This window comes from Hermetia illucens, chromosome 5 (genome assembly GCF_905115235.1).
Source record: "Hermetia illucens chromosome 5, iHerIll2.2.curated.20191125, whole genome shotgun sequence".
NCBI lineage: Eukaryota > Metazoa > Arthropoda > Insecta > Diptera > Stratiomyidae > Hermetia > Hermetia illucens.
Window position 1 is genome coordinate 104,798,809 of NC_051853.1, and position 10,677 is coordinate 104,809,485.

General features: G+C 40.4%; 1 protein-coding gene across 4 annotated transcripts in view; it reads left to right on the forward strand.

Moving 5' to 3' along the window:
• The window catches only part of LOC119658346 (runt-related transcription factor 3), a 94,251-nt gene extending 89,966 nt beyond the window's left edge, over positions 1-4,285 (forward strand). For all 4 annotated transcript variants that reach the window (XM_038065699.1, XM_038065701.1, XM_038065700.1 and 1 more), the window contains exon 5: positions 2,766-4,285. In XM_038065699.1, coding sequence (XP_037921627.1) covers positions 2,766-3,499 — 734 coding nt within the window. In that variant the 3' untranslated portion in view covers positions 3,500-4,285. The remainder of the gene's footprint in view (positions 1-2,765) is intronic.
• The last annotated feature ends 6,392 nt before the right edge of the window (positions 4,286-10,677 follow it).

The following is a 10,677-nucleotide window of genomic DNA, read 5'->3' on the forward strand; positions in this document are numbered from 1 at the left end:
ATTTATGTACACGATGGTTCCATTTATATATAACTCGAAATCTACAATATATACGTTGAATATTCAATGCAATGTGGTACTAATATTTTATTTCTTAGCGAGTAGTAATTAAACAAGAAACAAGCAAACTTTACCTACTGTAACTTTGTTAATAATAGTAGGATTTCTAAAAAACTCCCCAGAATGCTGTTTTATATTGCAACCAATATAACTGCAATTTTACGGATCTAGGATGAACTCTAAAAAAATATATCTCTAAGGGCGTTCGCAGTAAATTTTCAAAATATAATCTACTGTTATTAGCTTTATTTGAGCATATATTGAAACAGAGAGCATTTTGGAGCTTAGGTACCACGCGTATGACCCACCATTTTCAGATTTTTCGGTTGAATTGACCTATTTCGCACCCCCACACCCTCCCCTTTGCAACCAATGTATTTTCTACTGTTAATCGAGACCTTTCATTTGATACCCCACATGGCTCTATTTGATGAGTAAAAATGTTCCACCCCTCTCCTATGTGTATGATGACCCCCCTAAGTTCAACGTGCAGCATGCGAAGTCCACAGTTCCCACCTTTCTACTGAATTTCGTGTCAATAGGTATAACCGTTTCTGAGAAAAGTGTGTGTGTCAGACAGACAGACAAACAGTAAACCAGACGACAAAGCTTTGTTTTCAACAAAGGATGTGAGAATTTTCAATAGATTCTTGCCTGGGCACGCCACGCTGTGGGGTTTAAGCCACTAAAACCGCTTCTATGCTGCAGGAAAGATGTCCTCGGACCTGAACGCTTCAAACAGCTCCGCGAATATATCCAGCCTACATTTGACGGCAAATTTGAATGGGCGTCACTTACAGAGTTTGCTGGAAACTATCAATACCCCCTCTTGCTGGGGAAATAACCCCTGGATTATTTCCAAGAAGAGCATATTGGACAAGAACTGCGCAGGTGAACGGCCTCTGAATCATCCTGTCACGATTTCATACTTGCCCGGACATATCACGTGCCAGTGTAGGGCTGATAAAAATCAGATCTACAATTGAACCAGATCTCCCTCTCCGATAAGTGTTTACATTACCTTCGACGGTCAGAACCACATCCAGCTGCGCAAATGCTTCTAATAAGCACCGCCCCCTTTCGTTAGTCCCTTTGCTGCTTCAATTGATGGCCCACGTATTAAAGTCACCAGCTATCACCTTTGGACCTCGTCTCATTACGTCGTGAACAACGTCGTCTAACAGGCCTTCAAACTCAGGCAGTGTAAGGCTCGGTGGGGCGTAGCAGCTGTACACGAATATATCGTCTATTTTTGCCGACACAAAGCCACTAGTCACCTGAACCATGCAATATAGTGTGGCTTGGCGACCGCACGCCCATATCGCCGCTCCACCAGCCGAATCTGTGATCCATACACCACCCTCAAGGTTTCTGTACGGTTCACTAAAGATAGCTATCTCCATCACGTATTCGAAAGTGGTCTGCGCAAACAAATCCTGTGCGACCTTACAGTGATTGAGGTTTATTGGTATTAACCCCTTTTTCACTACAGTTAACGCCTTCCTAAATTCCGACCATTCACCACTTCCGGCAATATGCCGGTTATCCCGTTCCCCCCCCTCCTTGCACTCCTTGGCAATATGTCCTTTCTCCCCGCAACGTGGACGACGATCGAACCGATTGATGCCGCTAGTGCATGCCTTTGCGTAATGTCCAAACATCAGGCATTTAAAGCACCTCTTTAGAGAGATCTGCTCCCTTAGTCGGCAAACAATCCATCTAATCTGCGCTGTCTCCACTGGCAGTCGCATTGTGGTCGTTTAGTACCGCCGTCAGCGGATCACGATAGATTCTTCCCTGAACTGCTGTTGCTTCACGGCAGTGCAGATCTCTTCTCTGGACGATAGTTCATAGAGATCCTTTCACTGTATATAGATCTCATGTTTCCCTCCTAGACCTGAGTTGATTTCCTCGGATCTCGACTACCCTTGTTTTTTGCAACGAGGTTTGTGTTACGAAATCAGGCTGTGGGACACTGAATTCCTTAGTGGCTACTCTCTAACTAAGGCCTTTTTACACCATTTTAACTATAAAGGGCTTGACCTTCCCGGGAAATTGCTTTCTGACAACAGAATAAATCAACAAAAAACTAAGGAAATTACTTTGAACATTCTTTTTCCCCTATAAATCAAAGGAGCACGGTTTGTTCACCGAAAAAAATGACGAAAATGGCAATACTGAAAGTGGTTACTTTATGACAACTTCTTTCAAAAATTGAAATTACGCGTCTAATTCTATATAAGATATGCGACAAAATCATATATAACATCTTCAGAAACTTTAAGCACGTTTTTTCCATCCTTGAGTTAAGGTGGTTAAAGTCACAACAAATGGACATGGTTGAACTCTGATTGTGGTTGAGGAATCGAATATCAGTCGACTCAGCTGCAGATGACCACCTGAATCAAATCAGGGTAATAATTCCGGGCGAGTTTAAGACTGAAAACAATGCCTCCGATCATCTAGAAATAAAACGTTCTCTTACGTTCAAAGACCAAGTGCAAATTGAATTTCCAGGCCATCGATTTATTATATTATATAGTATGATCCTCTGGATAAGACTGAATTCATTCTTTTCCTTTACATTTGATTAACAAGATACAGTTTTCACTCGATCTCGACCACCGCGCAACTTTAATTAGATCGTACAAGCATGTTATAAGGAAAAAAATCAAATTTTCAATTATGTTTTATTTCATCCCCAGTGCTACCTGATTCAACCGCAACAGATCTCGATCAACATCTCAGCAGCTTAGTTGGATCTTCATCAAGTCAAATGACACATCCAGGACTACTTGCGGGATCGACGCAATCATCCATATCTTCTAGCGCCAACGGAACTTCTAACTCTATTCTAGTCCCTCGGTACCATTCAAATTCGAGTAATGAATACAACGTTCACTCTAGTCAAAATGGGCCACGCAGTCTCAGCGATTCATCGCAAGCGGAGTCACCAGTTCAAGAAGATTTGCTATCATCGAATACACCGAACCTTGGGGGATCAAATAACCAGAACTTTTCTGGGATTGTTGTGAACCAATCGCAGAATGCTTACACTACAGGTGGAGCAGGATGCAATGGATCGTTATATCCCGTACTACCTGCAAGTCTACTGTATTCTCAGCTCTACACAGCTGCCAATCAAACACACAGTTTTCATTCCCATTCACTTCCACCACATGCTTCACCCAATTCGACAGTGCATGGAGAGCTTCAAAGTGTAATGGATCATATCAACACTGTAGGTGTGCGACAGCAGCATAACTTAATGTCAAGCGGGAATTCACATCCGGGGGACCTTACGTTAGTAGGAAACTGTGGAGCGTCCGCGAGAAATGGAAGTGAAGATGGGACTACCAACAGGCAAGTTGGTTTGGCAGGACACCGGGGTCATCACAGCCAAACAGATAATGGAAATTCAGTTTGGCGGCCCTACTAAAGATAAGAGATAGTAAGTATTCGAAAATTCCCACTTCCCCGTTATTTCTGTAAATATTAAAAATGTATATATAAAACTTGTGTTCAAGCCAAATATGATCGGACTTATGGCTTTGACTCAACATGCTATATACCTTCAAGGAATAATATTCAAAATAATAAACGATCGCTCTATTCCAACCCCAACGCTAATTTTAAAAGATGCCCATCAACTAATCTCTCAATACTCAAGCATGAAACTGCTATTGAATATAGAATTATGAAAGTCAAAATTGTAAGAGTTATTAAGAACCCCCTGGAATTATATGGAATTCTTCTCAGTCTCTAATACTCGGATTTTAGACGGAAAGAGCGTCTGAGGCTTCCGTATTTGATAACTGTTTATCTCACACTCATTGGGCGTACAGTCGATAGTTAATTGAAATTTCAACGCGGTGCGTCAACAATTCTAGATCTCTTTCAGATATTCAATGTTTACAATACAAAATAAGCTAGCCTAACACAATGCTGATATAAATCGGTTTTTAACTTTTTTTGACCATTTCTCCCGAGTTGACTTGAATATCGTTTTGACCCGGTTGTCGGGAATATAACTTATTTTGCCGATCAAACCCTCCAGATCTTGTTTTTTTGGTTGGATTTTCCGTTTTTAATTTCGTTCTTTTTCTTTTTAAATGTTTCGTTAAAAAAAATTATTATTAATATTGGTTCACTATCGTTTTGTCTGCCACACGCACTTTTCTTTGAAACAGCCCTAGATAGTACATAGTGGGTAACATCGCTCTGCATTGAATTTAAGGGAGGTCTATTTTTTTTTCACGTAGTGTGTTAAATGAAAGGTCTCGATTAGTATTTTCCGAAGCCAACCATTCATTTGCTGCAAGAGGTAAAGTGCGGGGGTTTAAAATGATTTACCCCATTTAAAGTACCCATTCTCAGAAAGTACCTAACCAAAAAATCCAAAAAAAGATAAAGTTAATAATAGTGCATTTTTATATTGTTATATTATATTCATATTTATATAACCTGTACGGGGTTAGGAATTCTCAGTTAGTTCCTTTAGGGCACTGTTCGCCGAGTTGTCCGCTAATTTTGTGAGATACAACCTTCACCAAAAACTCCAATCCATATAAGTTTATTTCGATTCAGCAAACCAATCAATGCTATTTTGGTGCTCGAAAGATATACGCGTGCTCAAAACTACAAACTTTATTCAGAAACTTCACAAAAAACAAAACAGAAGCGGTTTTGAGGTTTCGGGAATCAACCACTCACTACCTATCTGTCAGTCCCTGTGTCTGTCGCATTCAATTTACTTGGAAAAAAATTAAAAATTAAATTGTTGCCACAAAATTTGGTGAGAATATGTGATCTGTAAGGCCCTTCATAAACAGGGGGTGGTACGATTTTTCTTTAAGTGCAATTTCGTGGTATTCCTAACGATAAAACTATTTGAAATAATTAAGACTTGCTTTTTTCAATTCGCTAGTGATATTTATTATGGCTGCAAATACCGATATTTCGAGAACCACTTATTCCCTTCATCAGTGTTAAAGAGTCTTGTTAACAAGTGGTTGACGATATTTACAATCATAATAAATATCACTAGGGAATAGAAAGAAACAAGTCTTAATTATTTCAAAAGTCGCGATTTTGCCTACATATCCGATTGGGGATGCATAACTTTTATTTTCAGAATATAGTTGTCTGGAAATGTGCTCCATTAGAACTTTGCAGTTTTTAAACTTGGCTAACACTCAACATCAGGTGGAGGATGAGGTAATTAGCGCTCAAAATGTACAAAATATATTCAACCAAAAGGTTTCAATTAATATGCCCAAATTATGATACTTACCCAGAAATCTTTGGCGATTCCGGCGCTTAGAAAGGTAAATCGACCCAGGGTAAGGTAAAAGTAATATCCACAGGCCCATATCAAAGCGGCAGGACCCTGGATTTAATTGTTGTGCAGAAATGACTGCTAGATTCTAATCGGTAAAAATTACGAATTAACAACAGACAACAGTTTGACGTTATTAAAAGCAAAACTTTCTGAGTTATTTCTATTTCTATGTAATTTAAAAAAATATCGTTTTTGCATTTAATTGATGGATCAAACATGAATCCTTTTTTTTCAGAAAATTTCTCGACTCCGCACCGTTTTCACTTAAACTTTGCACACACAGGATATTTTCTTCCAATTACAACTTATGTTTTTAATTGAAAACAAGTCGGGAAACTGAAAGCTGGACGCTTCAAATATGAAAGGTTTCGTGTATTCCTCGTATCGGCCACCCATCAACTAGGATCCTGCTTTATTTTAAGATTAGCGTAGGGGGTTTCACATTCAATTCGTGATTTTTTTTAGATTTTTTAGTTGCAGGAATAGGGCCGTTAAAGGAATGATCATTTTCTAGTCCCCCTCTCCGTTTTGCAGTAAATGTCTGGAATGAGGCCATCATTGAAATGTACTATTGTCTGTGGCGTCTTGTGGCGCAATTTTGATGAAAAAATTTCACACCCCCCTTTTACATGTATGGAAACCTCAAGTTGCTGCATATGTGGGCGTTCACAATTCCCACCTTCCTACCAGCTTTGGTGGCAATTGGTACAATCGGTGCGTGTAACAGACAGACAGAAAGTTAACCGATTTTAATAAGGTTTTGCTTTACACAAACCCATAAAAGGAGTATTTTTTTCTTGGAAAAATCACGGGTTTTTCGTTTAAATCTTTACCAAAAATGAATATTTTCTTAATTCCTTCATTGAAATCCAAGACCAGGTGAAGCAATCATCAGTTATCTTGACTACCGGATGGAACCTTTTTTAAAGGTGACTCGGTTCTCATCATTATCACTGGTTTCCTTGCCAATATTTTTTTGCACAATATTCTGAAAATAATGTCTAATAAGGTGCTAAAAACACTTTAAGAGATAAGGCACTCTGAATAAAATTAAAAAAACGCCTTCCCCATATATCTTAGACCCTTACTTCACTTAAGAAGCAGAACTAGATGGGGCCTGATCAAATTTGTTTTGAAAGGCAAACAGTGAAACATTTTTAGAAAGAGGATGGAAAGTAAGCCGTACTGCAACCGTCAGGTGTTGATAGAGACTCTTACAGACCACTCGCCACACACATATAGCACGGAGGTGTTAGATACGGATGCCATTTACTCATGAATGGGGAATAGCGCGTCAAACACAACTACCCACTATTGTTCACGATTACTGAAATGTACTTTGCTCACTCAAGGAGTTCCTGCGACATCCTACTTACATTCTTCCTCCACCCTCTGGGCCATGTGTTCCTCGGGCGACCCACTCGCCAGATATCCATGGATAGTGAATTCCGCTGAATGCCCTTGGTGTGTGACCTATCCACTGCCACTTCGGCCTTCTAATTAACAGGCCTTCGTCCGACATTGCATTAAACGTGTTCTTATGTTTAATGTTTAGAAAGAAGAAACAACTTCAAGTTTTGTTAGTGTTGAGATAACTGTATTTCCAGAATATTGGGCAAAGTCGCGAAGGCGGAGACAAAACATGGCGAATGATCTGAATAGCGTCCAAGAAAAAAATGTTTTTAACGGCGGCTCTAGACGGCCGTGCGGCAGCTGGAACGTATAAACGAAAGGCAGCGGACGGCGATCATCTCTTTCGAGGCCGAATGCTTCTCTTCTTCCGTATCTTTATAGAAAAACTTATAAATCTACTGTTGATTCCAATGTCGGCAATCTGGTTTCTTGAACGTTGTTGGTCAGTTCCTTTCTCTAACGGGCTTCTGGATGTAGAAGCGTCCATTGTCTCAGTAATTTAATTATTTGCTTAGTCGCTTTCAGGAGTAGCGAACCCTAGGGCAATTATAATGTGATCTGATAGAGGATAGTTTCGTCAGACTTGATACAAAAGATTAAGAAATCCAATCTCAGCATGAACATCGGTTTTTTGTGGGCTTATATTTAGAATAATTTGACTGTAATGGTTTGGTAATGAGATGGCAAAACGCTTTCATCCAGAGATACTGAAGAATTGGTTCAGGGAAAATCAGTATATTGGTAGTAGTAATCGTTGACGTGACAATCGAATCGAATCTGGGCATTGATGTGTGTTAGAGTGCTTCATTCCAAACTACCACAGGATATCACGGTGTCCTGCTCAGCATTGCATTCGCCTGTGTCATAGGCCTAAACTGAATGGATTCGCGCAGTTATTACATCACCATTTAGCATATCAAACCATCCATGTTTCCGCCGGCCTTATGGTCGTTTTACATCAACTTCAACGTTCAAACCAATCTGGCAAATGATTTCTCAGCCGCACAAAGACCCCCTCCGCCTAATTTTTGTACGATTGTTGCAAACCCATGTTGATCGCGGATATCCTCATTTCGAATATGAACATGACGTGTTACACAACTAGTCCAACATAACATTTCATCTCCAGTACCGCGTCGCGCCGTTCATCATCTTTTATAGTGAGTATAGTACAGCGCTCAAAAATAGAGAATGACATTACGCTGAATTTCGGATTTGAGACGTTCGTTAGTGCGTGTATTTCACGTAATCCAAGCTGTGCTGATGCGTAAAACAATTTATAACAATCATAACACTGGCTGGTTGCATTCAACGAAGATATTTAAGTCGCTTAGTTCTGGACACTTCGCTGTCACTGACATTGAAAGTACTTATTTCATTGGGGTCGGTTATCAAAAAATCAAGTCAGGTTCAGTCTCAGGCCGTGTTACATGGAGTAATCATTCCACTTTTGGGCAAGCTGCCGGAGATCGGTTTTGCTATGATCACGTTAGGAAAACATCATCTGCATAGAGCGGCGCGTAGGGTGCTAGACGTTGAAGGTTAGAAGGCGCTTCCTTGATAAACACTGAGGGAAGTTCAAAACCATTCTGATATACTTGCGTTCAAACCTCGCTGGTGACAGAGGAATTTTTATCTTGACAGGATGTTGGTTATCTGAACTGTGAAGTCAAATTGGGATAATAATCACGGGCGAGTGCAATGCTGCGTTGCTCCGTCCTCTTTCACCTGGTCCTCGAGAAAGTGATCCATGATGCTGAGGTAAATGTAAAAAGTACGATCCTCTTTAAGTTAACCCAACTACTGACGATTCGAAATTATGGGAAGAACGACCCGAGACGTACAAACTGCCTTCATCCAGATCGAGCAGGCGGCGCGAGATCTGGGGCTACACATCAATGAAGGCAAGACAAAATATATGGTGGCAATATCAGCACCAAAAACCAACCAACCAACAACATCAAACCGGACTAGTCGAACGGGAGGAATAAAGGTAGGAGACTACAACTTTGAGACCGTTGATAATTTTTCCTATCTATGGTCGAAAATCACAACCGATAACAGCTACGCTGATGAAATCCGCGCACGATTGTTGGCAGCCAACAGAGACTATTTCAGCTTACAAAAACTGTTCTGCTCGAAACGTCTCATCATAGGGTCAAAGCTCTTACTGTACAGGACAAATAATCTTGCCAGTCCTCATGTATAGGACTTGGGTTCTTAGCAAGACAAATTGCGAACTCCACGTTCGAGAGAAGAATCCTCCGTAGAATTTTTGGCCCCCTACATGAAGATGGACGATTCCATAGCCTACATAACGACGAAATCTATGAGCGATACCACGACCATCATGGTGTGGATAAAATCTGGCTCAATAAGTTACGGCGGGCGGGTTAGGAAGACGAGGCAGACCCTGCCTAAGATGGAGCGATGGCGTAGGCCAGGACGCCAGACAGCTTTTAGGGATATCGAATTGGTGGACCTCGGCGCAAAACCGGGATGTCTGGAGTTCCTTATTAGGGTAGGCCTAGACCGGATACCGGTTGTTGCGCCATTGATGATAATGATGATGAGTGCAATGCTGACCGTATAGTATCGTACAGTATATTGTTACGAGCTTGAACAAAGTGTTCTAACAAGCTTCAAGGCACTGATCTATTTAGATTGTCGCGTCAATTATTATTATTATTTATCCACGAGAAACATTTGGTAGAGGAATTTCTTCTCACTGACCTTCATTTGGATATCGTCAATTAAAAGTCAAGTATCTCGGTTGATACACTAGTTACCTTGGCAACTCTGAGGGTTGTGTAGGCCGCTTTATATATTCTGTTTTTAATTTGATTCGTAAAAATTCGCAATGGTCAGCATTGCGTAAGTAAGATCACATCTTCTCTTTTCGGCGCCATTTAATTCACGGTGGACCACTGCGTTCGTCACGTTGGTCTACCGGTGACTTTGCAAGAAAGCAATTAAAAATTAATATTAAAGCTAGTAGTGTCCGGATAGCTCAGTGGTTAGAGCTAGGCTGTCGTAGGGAAAGCCGCGGTTCAAATATCACTAGTGGCAGTGGAATTTGTATCGTTTTTCAACGTTGGATACCAGTTGACTCAGCTGTGAGTGAGTACCTGAGTCAAATCAGGGTAATAATCTCGAACGAGCGCAATGCTGACTACATTCCCTCCAACATTGTACTGTAATACTGTAGTGTACCGGTACGGTCTTGAATGAAGTGCTCTAACATACTTCAAGGCCCTGATCCAATTAGATTGTTTCACCAACGATTACTATTATTGTTATTGGAGCGCCGAGGGAGATGAGACAATCGTTTGATTTAAAAAAAGGTGCCTGCAATGACGATATCCGTAGGCACGCCACAGGAGTTTGTGTAAACTAGTTGCTAGGAGGCAGCGGCTTGTTTATGGTGCGGTAGTCCGGTGGAAAAGTAAATTGTGCAGTTTATTTAATGGTGAGCTTCATCAGCCTGTGATCAAATCGTTCGACACATGTCGTTCTATGTCACAGCATTTGGCACCATATCTTCTAGTTTCTGGTAGTACGCAAATGACTATGCCCTCTTCCCAAGGACTCTTAAGTAATGAATTCTTTTATGCAACATTATTACTTGCAAGAATACATATTATTATTTTGATTTATCTAGTTTTAACTTATTTACATAAGCATTTAATGAAATATGGCTCAAAGTATAGGTTCGATCATATTGTGGTTTCACTAAGTCAGTGTGCAATTAACGATTTCTCTCAAAGTAGATTACTAGGCAAGAAAGAAAACAATATAAGAATACATATGCAAAGAATTTCAAAAACTTAACGTACACATATAAAAGAGCATAAATAAGTTCC